General features: G+C 46.0%; 2 protein-coding genes across 6 annotated transcripts in view; one reads left to right on the forward strand and one right to left on the reverse strand.

The window, feature by feature from the left end:
* Positions 1-13732, forward strand: part of LOC144150472 (large proline-rich protein BAG6) — a 117915-nt gene extending 104183 nt beyond the window's left edge. For all 5 annotated transcript variants that reach the window (XM_077682155.1, XM_077682156.1, XM_077682157.1 and 2 more), the window contains 3 exons: positions 678-830; positions 2527-2634; positions 12120-13732. In XM_077682155.1, coding sequence (XP_077538281.1) covers positions 678-830; positions 2527-2634; positions 12120-12395 — 537 coding nt within the window. In that variant the 3' untranslated portion in view covers positions 12396-13732. The remainder of the gene's footprint in view (positions 1-677; positions 831-2526; positions 2635-12119) is intronic.
* Positions 13733-17359: 3627 nt separating this feature from the next.
* On the reverse strand, positions 17360-18995 carry LOC144150529 (uncharacterized). The gene is made up of 2 exons (XM_077682160.1): positions 18398-18995; positions 17360-18001 (listed from the first exon to the last, which is right to left on the reverse strand). Exons 1-2 carry the CDS (start codon positions 18883-18885, stop codon positions 17908-17910), a joined length of 582 nt encoding a protein of 193 aa, XP_077538286.1. The 5' UTR covers positions 18886-18995; the 3' UTR covers positions 17360-17907.
* Between the last annotated feature and the right edge of the window lie 436 nt (positions 18996-19431).

The raw sequence follows: 19431 nt of genomic DNA on the forward strand, positions 1-19431 counted from the left end.
TATACAAACCATTGCCAAAGTACACGATTCCATGTACAAGCATACTTTCAGCCCTTGTTTCTTTCACCTGCAGGCGTTCTTATGTCCGGCATAAAGGTCGCATATTCAGTTACGTTTACATCAGTTAGCAAGCACGGCCTAGACAGCACCGAGGGCATCTTGCCATTACGGCGCCTTTGCTGGGGGGTAAATGTCACTGTGGGGGCACATTGGCCGATGGATCAAGTTGTCCAAGTGGTAACGTGCCTTGGAGTAAACAAAACAAAACAGTGTCTTAGACATAATAGATTTTATGAAGGCAGTTAGCGTAAATTAATTTTACTAGCTTCTGGTGGATTAGGCTCACGGGCATGTGACAATAATTGTGGCAAGCGCCGAACTTCTCCAAATGTTGTAAAAAACGAGAATACTTGGAAGTTCTGAATTATTTGTCAATCTTATTACTGGAGATTTGAATTTAAGATCTAATATTTGATTCGTTTGAAACTAAAATATTCACACATCTTTACCAGAAACACACTGCATTTCTCCGATTGCTCATGGGGAAAGGAATGGGAGTATGTCTAGGGAAACGTGCCAAAGTAAGGATCGTGTATGAGTTGTCAAAATGCTCTCTCATTTTTGTTGCTATGTAAATGTGGTTAGTGTTAACTGGAGTGCTTGGATGTTTGCTGTAGGATCCAGGTCTCGCTCCGCATGATGCCCAGAACCTGAGCAACATGGGAGCCACCAACGCAGTCCCCGAGAATCGTCCTGCACATCCCCCACTGGATGAGGAGCCTTTGCCCGTCATCCTGGGCTCAGAATCGTGGCACGCATCTGTGCCATCGGTAAGAGCTGCGATGCATTGATTCTGTAGGGGGAGACGCTGGTCTTGAGGCTGTTTTTGTTGTTTTTGTGCCTACGTCTGCTTGCGGCTGTCACGTTTCGCTTATGCCGACCTGTTATTGTGGTGCAACCGAAATTGTCATATATGTTGTTCCATTTGTTTGCCACCAATTTTGTTATAGTCTGCCTGCTAATCATTGGCATACACATTTTGTGCTTTGGGAGGACCAAAGAGTGCAACTATGCCACAGCCATAATTCTTGCTTTCTCATTGTGAAAGCTCTAACCATCTCAAATATTGGACCAAAAAATACTGTTACCGTATTTACGAATCTAAGCCGATAGTTTTTTTGAAATACTGATATATCAAACTTCAGGGTCGATAGTTTTTTTGAAATACTGATATATCAAACTTCAGGGTCGGCTTGGATTCGAGGATTTTGAAACGCACCAATTTCCAAGTGAAATTGAGGGAAGTAGTGCGCAGCTAGCGTCACCCAGAAAAGAAAGTATTGTAGCCATTACTAGACGAGCCAGTAGCCACTTAATTAAGGGGCCATAGCTGGGGGCGATGCCGCCATTTTGAACTGTGCGGATAGTGGCCTGCGTGCGGTGTGGCGTTTGGTTTTGACAGCGCAATGGCACCAATATCTGTTATTTGTTCGAAGATTGCGATGATATTGGTATCATTGTTATCGGGACTAAGCAGTCTTTCTAATAAACCCAGTTTTTATTTTGTCTTCATGGCTCCTTTAAGAAGTGATTCTGTCAAAGTTTAAATTTATGGCCAGTGTTTGCTTATGGAGTGGCCAATATGTTGCGGTGGTGAGCATGGCTGGGCGAAAAACAGAAATGCTCATCGTTAGGAATTCAGTGTGTGTTAGTGATCCTCACGTGCTCTTCGTTAATGTGTAGCCCTCGACTACAGCAGGCCTCAACCATGGTGTAGCATTGGGCGTTGTGGGATGGTACCTCTGTTCATGTGCAGCCATGTTTTTAAGAGGCAAAAGCCTTGAATGCCCTGCTGTGCGAAAAACCAGTGTTTTCATTGTTGTTCAGTACAGAAAATGGCTGCCACTCTAAATAGCAAATAAAATTCACACTTGAGTTCATATGGGTATTGAATAGCAGGCAGAGTGCATATGCATCATACTACCTCAGCACGTTGTCAGCCGCAGAACAAGCATTAGCCTAGTGCGTTCAGCACCGACGTCATATGGCGAGACAGGTGAATTTTACTTCACAAGGGTAGAACACGTGCCCCCAACCATGGGATTCTGGAAAGCTGTGGGGTGATGTTTCGCCACCAGTCTGTGTGTCCAACTTATTCATGCCAAAAGACAAAGAAAGAAAAGCCAAGAAAGAGACGCAAACACAGTGTAGGAGTGAAGATGTCTGATAAGTATCAACAACACGTTAGCAGGCTGAACGGCGAAAATTTCTTAGGTGCCCAGTGACAGTGTGTGAGGTTCCCTAAGCTTAGTGCGTGTGAACACTTCTCTGTTAATGCCAGTGTGGGCACCCAGTTCACATTTAGTGGAGGCCGTGTGTTGTGACAGGCCTCTTCAAGCTGACACTATTGCATGTATAGGTGTTTTATGTTCTCTAAAAGCTCTTGACAGGATCTACTTTTACCAATTAACTCAGCTTTTGTAAGAGGCTGGTGTGCTGAAGGCTGCTTTTTGTTTCAAAACGAAGGAATGGGTGCCCATCATTACACGGGACATCCAGAGGCAGCGACGCCAGGCAACACAGCCCCCATTTAGTGATGCCTACTTCTGCGGTATGCCATCAAAGCGCCGAAAGGTGGGTTCTAAGCATGGTCGTATATTCGCTCCTCTTTTTTTCTTTTTCTCTTCTTCTGCTCCTCCTCATCTTTCTTCTTGTAGCTCCATTTAGTTAATCTTTGCTCTTATTCAACTGCAGCCTGCAGTTAACATAAACAAATGTGATAACAAAAGATGCATTTCAGCACTGTTTCTTTTTTTTTTTTTAAGTACGAGGCTGCGTTTTATGTGCCAGTACAGCTGAAAGTCTTGAAACTCCAAGGAGGATGACAATGCTCACAAATATAACAAAATTTACTCTGAAAGAGACTGAACTCTGCGAGACATTGCACATCTAGCAATTGTTTGATCACAAGCATAATTTTGCCTTAAAACCATACCATGAAAAGCTATATTCTTATCGCTGCAAAGTTCTCCCACATGGCTTGCTGTAGGCTGGGGTCTCTGCCATTAAGGGAGCCCTTGAGCCAGTATTTTCGCAAGTGGTCTGATTCATGAAGGTTTTCTGTTTGGGTATTTTGAATGCCTAATAATGCTGCTGTAGTTGAGCATTGGATGGGTAGCACACTGGTTGTGCTGTGCTCAAGGGTACCAGGGGGACTACCTGCTCATAGTTTTGGCGGTATTCCTGTGATCGTGTGTCCATGCGTCTTCCCAGTTGTTCCATGTAGGGGGAACGTCACGAGCTAAATTCGCACCCAAGTTCTGCGGCACAATAAAATAACACTGAAGAGCTGCTCTTCTTTTTTCTTTCTTCCCCTGCACATTATTAGTACTTGAAAATGCTGGCATACATTGTGACAGTATTTTGGTGCACCTTCCACGAATGAAACTGAAAATTTTTATGGAATTTTCTTATTTTGTGATTACTTACGTAAGGCAGATGTGCCACTCATATATTTGTATGCTCTCTTTTCCTTCTTTTTCTTGCTGCTGCTTTGTTTTTCTTGTTGCTACATTCTTGCACAATTGCACTCCGTGCCTTGTGCTGCTACACGCTTGCACAGTTGCAGTCCGAATTGTACTAAACCAGTGTCCTCTATTGCATTTATCATGCGCCCTGATATGTGTAGAGAATTGCTGTGTGTGCCTCGTCCCACCCAGTGCCAGTTATGTTAATTATATGGCAGTCATGCACTAAAACATTCCCCGCAGGGGGCACCTTGACAGTCAAGGTGTTATAGTGAGTAGCGCCACCACAGTTCCCGGTTCTGCAGGGGTGCCTACACCCCTGCATTCGGTGCCTTGCAACACCGTGGACCATTGCGCGTGTGGGTTGGACCCACTCACGCCCCGGGGAAAAGGAAAACCTTATGGCCGAGGCAAAGCTGGGGTTGTTTTGGACCGTTCTGGCCCCCCAGCACCAGCAACACACCACTTTGGGCCCCGCTTTTCGCAGACGAGGCTCGCAGTCTGACCCCCCCCCTGGGGGGAATCAGCCAGTCGCCTTTTTCTATTCTCCTCTCAATTCTTTCTCTTTCCTATTTCCTTTCCTAACCCTGTCCTGTCGTCTCCTATCTTCCCTATTACTACGTTTTTCCAGGCGGCGAGGGTTAATCCTGTGCAGAGACATCACTCTCGATTCCAAGCATAGGATTATAGTAGCGACATACAGTTAGCGGGTACTTCAAAGTCACGTTCCCTTGTTAGGCTCTGTGGTGGGCGACCGGCCCTGCTACTGAATGTACACCATGCATTTATGCCTTCTTTTTTTACCCCAAGAAAAACCGAGCGGTCCTTGAAAAGGGGCCGGACCAAAGTAATTAGCATCGAACCAGCCTCGCCAGTTGAAACCTTCAGCACATACTTTGTGATACACCAAGAAGAAGGAAACGCACCTCTAGCTAAAAAGCCTGTGTTTTAACTCCCTGTATACCAGTCGTGAAACTCCCCATAGGCCCCATGTATCAAAGTCCTGTCCACACTCTGCCCCCCCCCCCTCCCCCCCCCCCTTCCCCTCTCCCCCCCCCCCCCCCCCCCTACTTTTGTGCTGGGGCAAATTGGGGCACACATCGGGCAAGTTGACTAACCTGTATGTTGTTTCTTTGTCGCCTGTCAGCAGAAAGTTGGAGTACTCATGAGCGCTTGCAGCTGCTGCCATAAGTCATAAAAAAGGTAGCAAGAAAACATAAGTAAATCTTGCCTAATTTAGGTTTTTAAATCTGGAAAGCAAGCTTTATTTTATTAAGTTATGTTATTGGTTGATTGTTTAGAAAAGTTCAGTTTTTATCCCCTAGGTGCTGCGCAAGTACACTTGCCCCCTAGCTTCACCGAAGCAGGGGGGCCCGCACCACCCGCATTTTGAAGCGGTGTTTTGCAACTGGTGCATATTGGAGAGCTCTGCCGTCTGTGACAGTGCCCTTCAGTGCAGGTGAAAAGAAGCTACTCGAGCAGCAGCTATTTGAAGGTGTTCGGATCGGCTCCTTGCTGGGCCTTCTTGGCAGCTTTCGTAACCACTCAGCTGCTCGCTGTGGCATAGCCAACTCTGCCAATGGAGCCTACGATAATTCAGAGAAAGCCTCGTGAAAACCTTTGTGCATGCCGCAGTGCTTGTACAGTAGAACCCTGGTTGTACGAATTGCTCGGGACGGTGAAAAAGCGTCATAGTTCCACACGACGGGTTTGCAAGAAACTTCAATGTAGACTACAAACTAATGCTTTTAGGGGCTCGGAAGCCCAAACCACTAAAAAATGTAAATGGTAATCCGGTGCAGGTGCCAACCACGCTGTAATAAGACAAACCTAGCACCGCAGTCTGCTGCCGCGATTCCCACCAGCCGGTGTGAATCATGGCACACATCATCCCAACGAGTACATGTGGAAGGAAGCCTAAGCGTGTCAGCGTAATCTCGTTGGCAATTCACTGCTGAGTGGGAGAAATAAACACCTGCACTATGTGCACTGCCCCTGCGACCACTGTGCAACCAGGAGAGGCGGTAGCAGGGAGAAAGGCAAAGCAGCTGTGCAGAGGAGCGGCCGGCTGCTGGAGGGAATGGAAACAAAAGATGAGACGGAGAAGAAAACTATGACCGAGAGAGTGTGCTCGAGGTCCCCAAAATCCCCCCCCCCTGGCGCTTTCATTTCGTCTGCTGGTCAATCGCACCCTTCGCGTCGGTGGTCAGGTAACGCGGGTCAGGTAACCGAGGTTTCTAATGCATTGTTTCTCTTTGGACGTCGCTGAGACTCGAATAGCTCTTTGTAAAACGTGGGTTGTCGTAAAACCCGGGGACGTATAACCGGGATTCCACTATAGCTGTTGCAATGTATTCATGGCAGACGTTTTGGGTCTGTAACAGTCAAATCAAGTTATAAAGCAGGGTAGGGTGTGTTCAGAAAAGGACAGCCAAAGTGGTGCCATGACCATTTCTTGTTTCGAACGAAACTTTTACGGTGCAAAGAATACCAAGGACCTGACGGTACCTTAGCGAGAAACACCATAGTTGCTGAACTAAAAAAACAATATTAGGACGCGACTGGGCAAGGCTACTTTGCAGTGTGCCCAGTGTGGCAACTTTGGTGGCCCGTAAAACAAAAAGGAAAATTTTCTGAATATTCATATTCTCTACATCAAATATTTGCAAACTTTTTTGTTGAATTCAGCAAAATTGACTTCTTCGTAATTACATATCTTCAGAAAATATTTCCCAAAGATAGCCGGACAAGCAATGTCGTTACTTTACTTTTGAAAAAAAAAAAAATGTTTTTTTTTACTCATCGGCTTACACTCTAAGCTCTCAGCAAAAACGCCCGTGTGTACGAGAGTTCGGTGCACGTTAAAGATCCCCAGGTGGTCAAAATTAATCTGCAGCCCTCCACTACGGCGCGCCTCATCGCCTGCGTTGCGTCGGCGCGTTAAACCCACCAATCAAACAATCTAAGCTCTCAATTTTTCCCCCTAGTTTACCAAGGGCCGGTGATCATTTTGTAGCCTTTTCATTTCTGTAGAAAATAAACTTTTCAAAATGCTGCTATGTCAAGTACACAGAAAAATGAAAACCTCTGAAAAATAGCCAACTTTCGGCGTCATTTAAAAAAAATCGTGTCTCTCAATTTTCTTGAAATTTTCCCAAATTGTGCCTCAATGAATGAGTATTCTGAAGCAGTAAAAATATAGTGCATTATTTCTGTTTATATTGGGAAAATGAAGTCGTATCCAACAGGAGGTTTTGTCTCATCGATAGGAGAATAGCAGCACGCAACAAGCACAGGCAAATAATTGGGACTGTTCTTACAACTTTAAAAAAATATAATGTTAATGACAAAGAAAACTGGTCTGTGCAGTCATATTTAGCCATATTTTAGCTTGTTAATGGGGGTATTCATAAATCAAATTGTGAGTATTCGTGCTGACTGAACAGTTCCTATATTTCCAATGTTCCACGGCAATAAAAGTTTGCTATTTTTTCATAAATTTCTATCATCTTGCTTGTGCTCTGTTAGAAACCCATATTTTATTTTCTGATCTTGCTGAAATCACATAATATAAAGTTACCCCTATTACAAGCAAATAACCACGCTGCAGGTAGTGAGGTATGGCAGGCAGTCGTAGTCAGGGTGCATTTTCGTTTTGTCTGCTGCGTGTAAAGTTCTAATTTGAAAGACAAGCTTTTTCAATTATCTGCCATTCAGTCTGCCGAGAATTATAAAATGATTCACTTTTTTAAATCTTGATTTGTGTCCTGAGAAAAGGAAAGAAAGGCAAACTTTTATACCACTTCCAAACATTTTACTTTTACCTAGGATCCTTAAATGTGAAAAGGAAGGTGCAGCTTGCTCCTACAAAGGTCCTTGAAAGTGTCCACAAGCTCTAGTCAAAACCGTCACTGCCACTCTGAGTCCGCGTTGCGTGCTGTATACATGAAATTTCCTTCGTGTGATATCACACTCTTCCACATGTGAGAAGACTGGGTGCCAGGTACTGGCTTGACATTCTTCCACTCCTCTTTCTTCATCTCTCTGAATGTGGCAAGTTCGCTGTCGTCCATATGCACCATGGCGACATTTTTCGCTTTTCCTGCAAGTGTGTCCACTAACTGCTTTGCTCTTTGTATGGCTTCACCGGCCGTCAACGCAAATTCTGCATCGTAGGTTAATGCTTCACAAGGCCACCCACGCCGGCACACGCATTTTTGCCATGTCCAGTTGCGGAGAAAATCCACTTCGGCTCCCTACATTCACTGCTCTGCATCTCGTGGAACTGGTATTTGTTTTTAAAATGGCCGGCAGCACCATCACTTACATACATAAGCATAGCGTATATTGGTGCGTTGTCTTCGAGATTCTGCTTGGTTTTGACGAGGGCCAAGCATGCATGGGCAAGTCATGACTAAGGTCGTCGCCAATGATGGCATAATTCCTCGTCTTTCTCAACGTTACAACACACGTGAATACACTTAGTTGCCTCTTGTGCCAGTGGTACCCTTGTACTTCGTCGGTTCGTCGGGTACCACAATCGTCCAGTTCTCGGCAAAATCGAAGTGTAGCACTACCACGCTCTTTTCGCAGTTCTGCTTCGCATCACTTATTGCTCTGGCTTGCACACATCTCGTGAAGGTGTGTGGCACCCATTTTTTGGTCAACCTTTGGAGCTCTTCAGTGAATATTGGGGCGGTCATCGTTTTTTTAATAAGCTCGCCAGATTCCCAGGAAGCCATGACCACCTCCTCTTCAAAGTCAACGTAGAGGTTATTCAAGGTCAAGTTTTCCGCTTTCAGGCAGCGTTCACAATCTCCAAGAAAACAAGTGACTGTAGGCTGCGGACATGTGTAAAGATCCTGCATGGTTTCGCTTGAGAACGAACGCCCACTTGCATTTTGGAGGGCTACTAGGGCCAGGTGAAAGTTGGCGCAATATATGCACACGCATACCTGGCGGTATGGAGTGCACTTCACCTGGTCAGGATGCAGTGAAATGAACTTCGTTATCCCAACTCCGGAGGTAGGGTGAGCGTGCTGGTAGATACAGTAAGCTTCTCGCAAGGACCATGTCATGAAGCGCTTTGCTCACTGTCAACCTGAGAACGCACCACACCCTTTTTCTTGGGGCTTTGCCTTCAGCAGTCTAGTTCATCAGTCGTGTAGTAAGAGAGCACTGTACGGATGTCTTCTTCACTCACTCTGTCTACTGTAGGCCTCCACAGTAGACCGCATGCCTTGAGAATCTGCAAGTTTTTTTGCCGTCTTTTATGATGTGCCTAGTTGCCTCTGGAATTACCCTTTGCACTTCCTTTGCAGTCATGGCAGGTGGCAGCAAAGTCAGCAAGCAGCACCGCTTCTGAAAGGAGGTGCATTTGACATACGCCTGGCGCATGTTGCCCTTCCAGCTGTCACAGTCATTGCAGCTTCCCTCCGGCATTGTGGATGTGCCTGGGACATTGTACACCGCCCGAATGTTCGTGTTGATTTCAGTGACCACGGCATCATGAATTTCCTTCTCCTTCCTCTTCACGTAGGAAGCCCTGACGCGCTTCCGCACAGCATTCGGTTGCTTTGGTGGCGAGACTGCCAAGCGCCTGCCGACAGTCATTTAGGTTTGCGACAATAACTTCTCCAGGCTGAAAGTTGTCAAGAGTGAGGTGAAATTCCTCTGGCGTGCTTCGGGTAGCCTCTTTAAAACGGCAGAAACAGTTCTGACAAAGCATGTCTTCTTCATGCACCGTAGCGGCTGTGTCCAAGTGTAGCAGTTTCTTGATGGCGGCGACACCAATTTCTCTCGTACAACGAAAATTCCTTTGAAATTGAATCCTGCGCTTGTGTCTTTTGAGTAGTCAGCACAAAACTTCTGCCGAGGAAGAGGCCCCATGTTCCTCCGGAGGTAATAAACTGCTACTCGTTCAGGGCTGGCCTAGTCTGGTTCAGTAAGAATGAAATTGGAACACTCACAGGGATGACGGTGAAAGGCAGTGAAACTCAAGTGCTTCTGTAGATGCCGTCCACTGCTCAAAAATATCAGATGCCCCTAGGAGGTTCTTTGGCCATTTGGTGATCCAGATGACTGCAAGCAGGAGCCGCGGAGCTGATGGGGACACAGGACGGTGATGATCAGGCAGAAATGACTCGAAGCTTGTGGATTGTGATTATAAACCGTCATCAGTCGGGCACGAGAGGTCCACAGATGACAAAGCGTGTGAGCTTGGTCATTTTGACGTTTTACCAAGCGTGCGAGTGATGACCCCATATTAGTCGAAGCATTTTTCTGGCCTTATAAGTTCTTGATTGTACGTGCTTTCGCACGGTATCATTAGGTTTTTTTTAAAGCCGGTCCGTCCTTAAGCTGCTGAAGAACTTGTGGTTTCTCACTTGGGTGTAAGGAACAAACCTTTATGAGTTGAGTTGGCGGACCACAAGACAATCGTTGTAAACAATAATTATTGAACTTATGCTTACGCACCTCCAATTTTGAAGTGTGAAGACCTAGTTTGGCGATTCGCAACGGTTTATAGTTTGGCGCAACAATAGAAACACACGGAGCCAAGAATAACAATGCTGGGTATCAAGTTGTAGTTGCCTCTTGCAGGACTGTCGCAGTTAGCACTCCTCCTTGTTGTAAAACTTATCCTTGTACCCTTTATCAGTAGTTTGCTTACAGCCTTCTGCTAAGTTTTCTAGAAACAAGCCATCGCATTGGGTACTAATAAATTGTGAGCAGGAATACAAGGTGTACGCTTCCTTCAAATTGCAACGGTATGGGAGTGTGCTTCCGAAAAGTACAAAATAAACCAACAAAAATGGTCGAAAATATTTTGAAATAGTATCTGCAGGCTAGAATTGAAGGCCCGATCATACTCCTGTAAAGGTGTCTCGGTCCAGTGTGATACTTTTTTTTTTTTTTTCCTTCGCCGCCACACTGAAAGCGTGCAAATGCAAAGGTTCACGTTCGGATTATAGGGCTAAGTATGACTTCATTCTTCTACATTCAAGCAAAAATAATGCAATACATTTTTACTAATTCAGAATATTATTTCATTGCTGCACAATTTGGGAAAATTTTGAGAAAATTAAGAGGCATGATTTTTTTGAAATGACGTCGAAAGTTCGCTCTTTTTTCAGAGATTTTCCTTTTCCTGCATACTTGACATAGCAGCATTTTGAAAAGTTTGTTTTCTAAAGAAATGAGAAGTGTGCAAAATGTTCACGTGCCTTTGGTAAACTAGGCAAAAAAATTGAGCGCTTAGATTTTGAACAGATGTGTAAAAAAAAAAAAAAATTTCAAAAGTGCCATTTTTGAACAACATTACTTTTCCGACTAATTTTGGGAAATATTTTCTGAAGATATGTAATTACGAAGAAGTCAATTTTGCTGAATTCAACAAAAAAGTTTGCAAATATTTGGTGTAGAGAATATGAATATTCAGAAAATTTTTCCTCTTTGTTTTACGGGCCACCGAGGTTGCCACACTGGGCACACTGTGAAGTAGCCTTGCCCAGTTGTGTCCTAATATTTTTTTTTTAGTTCAGTGGTGTTTCTCGCTAAGGTACCGTCAGGGCCTTGGTGAGGATACAATATTCTATGCAACCGTTTGAAACAAAAAATGGTTATGACACCACTTTAGCTGTCCTTATCCGAACACTCCCAGCATTAAACTGAGGTGAGTGTGTGCCACAGTAGTCTTTGAATACTCTCACAAGTGAGATTTCATGCTTGTGCAACGATAAAAATGAGGTGCAGATGCTTCTTAAAGGGTTCACTTGGCAAGAAAAAGTGACAGTATTTATCGTTCTCTGTGATTCTAAATGAATAAATGTGGGTGCTGCAGCAATCTCCTGCAAAGACCAGCCTTTGACAGACATTGGCATTTCTTTGAGCACGCGGTTGCGCAAAATGGTACTTTTTGTAGCTTGGAGGGGAAACGCTTGCTACTCAATGTTCAAGAGGTGCGCGCTCGCAAACGATCCAGAGCTGTCGATTTTCTTGTCGAGTACCGCACCCTAGCACTCAGTCTTGGCACCAGTAAGAAGGAAGCATCCACTGGCAGAACTCCCCACGGAATACAGCAAGGAACGTAGCTGAAGCTGGAATGGATGATACTAGCAGCAAGCACACTGATGTGTCTTTGTTGTAAAGGACGCTGTGCAACTTGTGTAAGTTGATATACGAAGCAGCAGAGACAAAGCAACATCAAAGTCTGCGGTGGCGCCCAATGTTCAGGGGAGCTTGGGCGTGGGTCTAGGGTAACTTCTGATGTTCACACTCTTGCAGCTGTTTTAAAAATGCAGGTAAGCTCACACATTGAGCTCACATTGTGTGAGCTCACGTTTAGACAAATAACATTGCTTTACATGCATGCTGCCTGTTGCCTGTTAACGACCTTGCTTCAGACGGTCGTGAGTACCGCACTTGGTGGAGCCACGTGAAGTCTAGGACACTGCGAAGTTGGGAGTTCCACCCCCAGATGACCTTTCAGTTTGAGCCGCTCTGTCCGCACGTATATCTTGCACCACAAGGTGGAGGCGAGTGTGTGGCATTTTGAACCGAGGCAATGTTCCGTGCGTGCGGGTGTTGCAGATGATGAACGGCGGCGGCAGTGCGGGCGGCTCGGCCGGAGCGGGTCCGGGCTCCCTGACAGAAGCACTGCAGCGAGCGGTGCAGCGGGCAGGCGTGCGGGCCCCCCGGGGGGGCATGGAGAGCTTCCTGGCCGAGGCACGCCAGAACCCGGCCCTGCAGGCGGCCCACAAGCTGCAGCTGCGCCAGGCCCTCCGCGAGCGGCTCTCCGCCGACCCGGACTTCCGGCCTGAGCGCTTCCCCAACGCCCACAAGTTCTACTACAGCGCAGACCCCTAGCTAGGGGGGCCCTGGCCTCTGGAAGAGGTGGTGTGCGAGTAAATGAGACTGTCTGTCACGCGCCCACTTCTCTGGAATTGGTGGGAGGAGCCTTTGTGGGAGACCGTGCACCTTGCATGTAGTGCTGGGAAAAACCAACCTTTGTTACTGCTGTCGCTTGTTATGCCTGGGAAGGGGCCCCATCAGTACCTCTGAGCATGGGAGCAAACCCAAAGAAAAAGATGCCTGCCCTGTTTTGCCCTCTCTGGACAACTTCTTTTCCACCCTTGCCACAATAGTGAAATTTCTGGACAGCACTGCCCATGCTATGTAGCATATGGTATAGCAGGCAAAGACAGCTACCACGCATGATTGGACAGTCACTTTCAGGATCACTTCTTTGGGCACATTTATTCAACAGGGCACATTTATTCACTTCATCCACATATAATACACGGGCATTGAAGGGTTTGCCTTTTAAAGCTGCCTAGTTGTGCCCTAGACAAATAATGGCAATAGTGAAAAATCTATTGTGACTCATAGCCTGTGTTCTGATCTGTCCTGCCTGCCATTGCCACACGTACTATTAGGTCTGCCTTGATGGGAGGGGGGGAAAAAAAGCTGCAAGTTCACCTTTCAATTGTTTGAAGCAGAAATCGGCCAACCATGGCCTAACCCATATGTTGGTTGCTGTATCTAAATGAGCACATATAGCAGCCTTTACTAAAGTAGACACACTTGCAAGCTCCCAAGTTACCCTTTGAATTTGCTGTTGGCATTGCACTTTAAAGAATGGAGGGGCATTGAGCGCATTTTAACTTGCACTTTCTCTCCTCTGGTGTGGTTATTTAAATGCTGGGATCCTATGCCATTCACCTTCTTTGTTTGTATGCTTCTGTTGCATCACGTAGAAAAAAATTGTCAATGATGTTGGTGACCTAGGGCAAGGGCACCAGCAGGCAACACTTGCTGGACACAGCCCAAAATGTAAATTTTACCTTAAGTTGAACGAACTCTGGTAGTGCACTTTTTGTTTGTTAGTTTTATGTTGCTTCTCAAGTTTCGAGTAAGGTGTTTCCTCTTCTCCTAATCCTTTTTGTTTGTTTGTGGCAAATGTTGTTGGGGTCCTAAGAACTGGCAGTGCTATGCTTGGCAGGAGAGTCTTAACCTTCAAATTGCCGACAGAGTGGTGCATTCCTGCTTTTTGTGCTTGCAGAGCATTTGTGTGAGGGTTTAAAAATTTGCTTAATTTTTCTAAGCGACAAAACTAAGGCAAACAGGTGTCATTGTGTTTACTCTCTCTCTCTTTATGTTAGACATAAGTGTTGCCAAAAATAAACATTTTATGAAAGCTGGAACTTGAGCAAGTTGTTCTTTGCACGTGGTGGAACAAAGTAAACTTTCGTGTACCACCAAGTTCTGTACCCAAATAATGCATTTATCCTCTCTGCTCCACGAGTTTGCTTGTGCCATCAAGTAGCAGCTTTACACGCATTTGCGACGTTGGTGAACTTGCGCTGCTTGCCTACTCCTGCTGCTGTGTGTGTATGGCCCTTGGGTCTGTGAGAGTCTGCCCTTGCGCAAGTACGTACCTGCTTTGCCACTTCCAAGGTGCCACCAGGGGGTCCTCGCAAAGGTACTTGAGCGTAGGACGCGACCAGGACCTCAAGAACCAGTTAACACCAGAGATCTGCTATGGACAGCCCGTCAAAACAGACAAAAGCACACACCACACAAAACACTCAATCGCCGGGAATGTCGCTGTACTAAGGCAAATTTAAGACAAACACGCTACCTACTGCACACGTCGCACACCCATTCCAACGATAACCGGGCACCCCCAAGTGTCCTAACTGCGGGGACTACCCTGTACACAGAACCCTAACCTTCCCCCCATCCCCCATACCCAATCCTACCCCCACTTCATGGGGGAGAAGGCTGGCCGACTCTAGCGCGGAAGTGCAGAGGACACTCGTTGAACGCGCAGAGGCGGCCCTGTCTGCTATCCCGGGAGCTCCGGACTAGGGGATCCTTGTGAAAATAGTTATTTCATTCTTCTTGATGTAGTCGGTGGCCGAAGTTTGTAGGTGAAAGTAACATTGGGAGTTTGAGTGCTGACAATGCTTGTTTGCCAAGACACAGAACTATGTCACCAAAAAACAGGGGAAGTAGAGGAAGTGATTAAAGGGAGGTGTGTGTTAAAATTATGGATGAAATTGTGAGCCATCACCTGCTGGGATTCAGCTGTGCAACTGCCAGCTGCCAAGATTTCTGCACAAACTTGGGTGCACTGGTGCAGTGGCTGGGTTCCGGCCCAGGTGCGGGACATTAGCTTTGCCAACTAGGCGTCACTCGGGGAGACCTTATTGCACATGCACTCGCTAGTGCCTAGCAAGGTAGGGCACAGTAAGCAGCAGCAGTGTCCCTGCATTTTGAACTGGCCATAACCCTTGTGCACACCAAAATGTAAGCCAAGTAGTACTTGATGGCAGGCCCTTGAATGAAGTTGCTGCATAAGTGGTAGTATGGTTTTATGAAAGGCATTCCCTGTCCCTTCCTTAGACACGCGGAGCTATGGTTGACTGTTGGGAAAGTGAGCCCCTTAAGGGGGGGACACCGGTCTTGAAACAATTTCTTTCAATTTCCAAGTAAACCTGTGAAACTCGTCAGTCTTGCTGTTTTTTTTTTTTTTTTCGGATTTAAAAATGCCATATTTTTTCAGTGGTGGAACAATAAACAAAACAGTGTAGGTCATAAAACTAACCTTTGTATTTTCCAATACTGGGAACCCTAGTGAATGCAATAATTGAAGCAGTTTTTTTATGCATCGCTCGGAACTAAGTTTACAGCTTATTAAACTTTAGTGTTTGAAATGGGTGTTCGAAATGGTTCCTTGCTACTGGTGCCACCAAAGCTTAATTAGATTATGAATTAGTTCCAAGTCGTGCATAAATAAAAAAAACGCTTCAATTATTGCATTCACCAGGGTTCATAGCATTGAAAAATACAAAGCATACAGTTCTATGACCACCACTGTTTTGTTTATTGTTCCACCAAAAATGGGTCAATTCTGAAAAAAACAATTGCATATGGGAAATCTGGAAAAAAAGCTGCAAGACTGACAAGTTTCACACAGTTGACTTTAAAATTGGAATTGAAGTTCAAATTGTTTTGAAAACCACCGTACCCCCTTTAGTTTTTTTTGTTCTTGCCGAAAGTGCCTGTATTTTTTTTTTATTATTATTGCTGATTTTGAATTGCACTGTACCGAATTCAACTCTCTATGATCAACACCCGCTGCGGCGGCTCAGTGGCTAAGGCGTTGCGCTGCAGAGCACGAGGTTGTGGGTTCGATTCCCGGCCGTGGCAGCCGCTTTTCTGATGGAGGCGAAAAGCAAAAACGCCCATGTGTACGAGATTTCGGCGCACGTTGAAGACCCGCAGGTGGTAAAAATTAATCCGGAGCCCTCCACTATGGCGGGCCTCATCGCCTTTATAGCGTCGGTGCATTAAACCTTACAATCAATAAATCAATCAATATTCCATGATCAAGAAATTTTTACCCCACATACCAAGTCGAATCAACACAGCACAGTTTGTACATTATATAGGAAAGCAGCTGCCTCCTGCTGATAAAAATTTAAACAACAAAGAAAACAATTGTGTACTCCTCCCTCACTTGTGTAGTCTAATCCACTTTTAGCTATTTCACGTGCAAAGCTTCAGGGCTGTGTTGCTACAAAGCAGAAAATGATGCAGACATGCTCTTCATAATGATTCAGGGATGCCCTTATCACCAAACTTCAATTCAGCGTCATCGCTGTCTTCTTCAATTCTGGACACAAGATAAACGAATAATCTTCACTGGAAGAAGATGACAAAGATGAAAAGCTTCTTGTTTGGGTTGATGAGCCAGCTATGCATGCGTTGCTGTCACCAGATGCCCTGTGTTCACTCGAAAACTGTGCTCCTGCCACAGATGAAAAAGAAATACAGTAAGTGTTTCCATCTGGTGGGCAACACACCATCTAATCTGCAGACAAGTGCTTCTCATCCGGAACCATCAAAAGAACCCATCCTGGTGTTGCAAGCTCTCCTCATCCAAAGCGGTTTGGGAACGCTTTGGCTAGGACGTTCCGCTCATCCTGTATTCAAGGTCAAGTGCATGAAACAACCGGGGAGACTGCAAGGTGTTCTCTTCTGCCCCGACTCTTGTTCGCTTCACCTTGAATATACTTAAATAGAACGATCTGTTCCATTCAAGGAACATAGAGGGCTTCACCCGTATGCAAAGCTGTAAGAATAGCATGTGCTGTAAAGCATTTTCAGGCCACTGTAGTTGAGCTGCATCCATTATAAAAGGCACAAAACTAATTTGAATCCCTTGGGGTGTGCGGAGAGCCTGAATTGAGCGAAGTTCAACCTAACAGAAGCTGCACAAAACGTTCTGTTCAGCAGGGGAGGGAGCACTCTTCAATGTGCATGTAACTTCGATTGTGGGCACACACATGCGGCCACGAGCACACTGAAGTCACTTCATAAGAGACTTGAGGCAACACCTTCACATGTGGTGCAGAAACAAGTGGCCGATAATAAATCTCCTTAGTCGTCACGCACTGTCCTTCATTTACATCGTTCCCGATCCGCCAACCTTTTACCGAATTCCCAGTGTTGGAAGTCTGCAAGCATCACTGCAGTTACGTCCACGTCGCAATTAACGTAGACTAACTTCCAGCTGCCCCGCACGCCGCTATGGCCACTGAAATAACAGCCTTTGCAATGCACCCACCCCCATGAAGAGGCAGCCATTTCAAACAATGTGAAAGTGAGCTTCCAATTTTTATTTATTTCACTTCCAACGCCTGCACATGAACGAGCATGGGCAGCCCAAATGGGGGCAATACTGGGCTCAGCGTGCACAAATGAACTGCACCTTGAAAGGAACGAGTGCCTCATGGATAATAAGGAATATGGTACACCAGAACTTACTGATTGCAAACCTTTATTCCAGAAATATAAAAACGTTTACAAAATATGTTCTGCTGGAAAACAAATATGCATGAATTCCTCAGGCAGCATAAGTACGAGGCTTTTGTTTTTATTACTAGGACATTTTAGCCTTCATAAAAACTATTTCGTCAAACGAATACGCACGACTTCCTGGGGCAGTATAAGTACGAGGCTCAAGCCAAAGCAATTTAGTCTGCACAAAAATGCTGCGTCTTATACAATGGTGCGTATTGTAAGCATTCTAGACAAACACTGCGTGTGGCAAAAAGTCCTAACAAATATATGATCAAAAAGTCCTAACAAATACATGATGCCATCAAAACGTGACAATTTTTCGGTAACACCGGACGCCTGCGCTACGAAAGCAACGCCAGTAGCCAAGAATACTTGAGTAAATGGATGCCGAGAACCGTTAATAGCACCGTAAGCCAAAGTACTGACTAACTCGCAAATCTTCACTTTTGATTTACGAAAATTTTGACTCGTAGTTCTCGCATCATAATCTCGGGTAGCCAGCGCGGGTTTAGCGATCAGGAACGGTCACTTCCAGGATCTCGTTCTTCAGCAGCGCTTTACGAACGGCTTCGCCCTTCGACGCCAGGATTTCTTCAATGTTCCTGAAAGACGACGCCACAGTGAGTCACACACACAGGCAGCGAAGAAAAAATGGAGAGGGGGGGGGGGGGGGGGTCTGCGAAACAATAGAAGCCGCTTTGTACTTTCACCGGTCGTTCTAGGCCTACCGATATTGCCGCCTTTATTAGGGGCTGCTTTATGACAATGCTATGTGATGCCCACTGACTCAAGCGCGCAGGGGATCAGAAGGCGACAATATATTGCTATTGCCACGTTCTGGTCCGCTACGTCCGTTCTCAAACGTCTGACAAGTCAGGCCAACTACGCGCAAAATGAGCTGTCACACACAGGTATTAATTACACCGCTGCTTCCTCGCTCAACTCACTGCGCTAGCCAGCCATTAAAATTTAACAAAAGACACGCTGTAATTAGTTACCTCTTCCCTTCAAGGTCCGGGAACCAGCCCAGGTTGTCAGCAATGAGGTGATGCTTGCTGCAGCCGTGGCACTTGACGATGACAACACCCTTCTCGTACGAAACCTTGGAAATCAGCTTGGTGACTCGAGTCGAGCAAAGTTTGCAAAGGAACGACAGTAGCATACGGCCCTGGAGCTTCTCGAGAGGCACATGAATCTTGTCATCGCTCTCGGCGCACGCCGGGCCGCAGGACGTTTGGGGGCAGGAGCTGAGACAGGTGCTTGTCGACAAAGTCTTCACGCAGATCACTCGAGTGGTCATGTGGCATTGAAACTGCTCGCAGTTGGCTCCGCAAAGAAGGGACCTCCGCAGTTTGTGGTGGTGACCCGCCGCGGCGAAGCCGGAGTAGTTCCAGCAGCAGCGCTCGCATTGCTTCGAAGGCGCACTGCGGGACCGCAGGCGGAGAAGCAGGCTGCGCAGGATCATCTTGCTCATCAGCTTGGACATTTCAGGGAGCTGGGCGTCCGCTGACTGCAAGCCGAGGGCCGTGACAATGCAACTGCCGTCCGCTACTTCTTCTTGACAGGCACCATATTTGATTTGCACGCGGTTGCATTGACGTCACAGATGACGTAGCGCGTGTTCGAAAATGCTGGAAGGCCTAACCGTTCGGGCAAAATTACATATATTTTGCGTTCGTTTAACTACGTTCTAGGTGTGCCTACGCTAAAATAAAAAGCAGCAGCTTTTTTGTGTAAATAATTTGAATCGTTCGATGCTGCTGCAAGACGAATGCACGCATCCTGGCTGTGGCGCTAGCGGCGGCAAAGATGATTTTTTTTAGGAAGTCGCGCGTTCGTTTGAGCATAGCGTGGCATAGCCTTGAGCCATGGTTTGAGCGCATGCTTTGTACAAATAATTTTGTTTAACACAGATATCAGTGACGGCACTTACCTGGTTATTCTGCGATCGCGTTAGAGATAAAACATGCCTCAATCAGCTAAGTTAGGCTCAAAATGTCACGCAACGAGCGTCCGCATCCTTTGCCGACTC

Source organism: Haemaphysalis longicornis, unplaced genomic scaffold (assembly GCF_048455015.1).
Source record: "Haemaphysalis longicornis isolate Haplotype H1 unplaced genomic scaffold, Haemaphysalis longicornis Haplotype H1 scaffold_1, whole genome shotgun sequence".
Taxonomy (NCBI): domain Eukaryota; kingdom Metazoa; phylum Arthropoda; class Arachnida; order Ixodida; family Ixodidae; genus Haemaphysalis; species Haemaphysalis longicornis.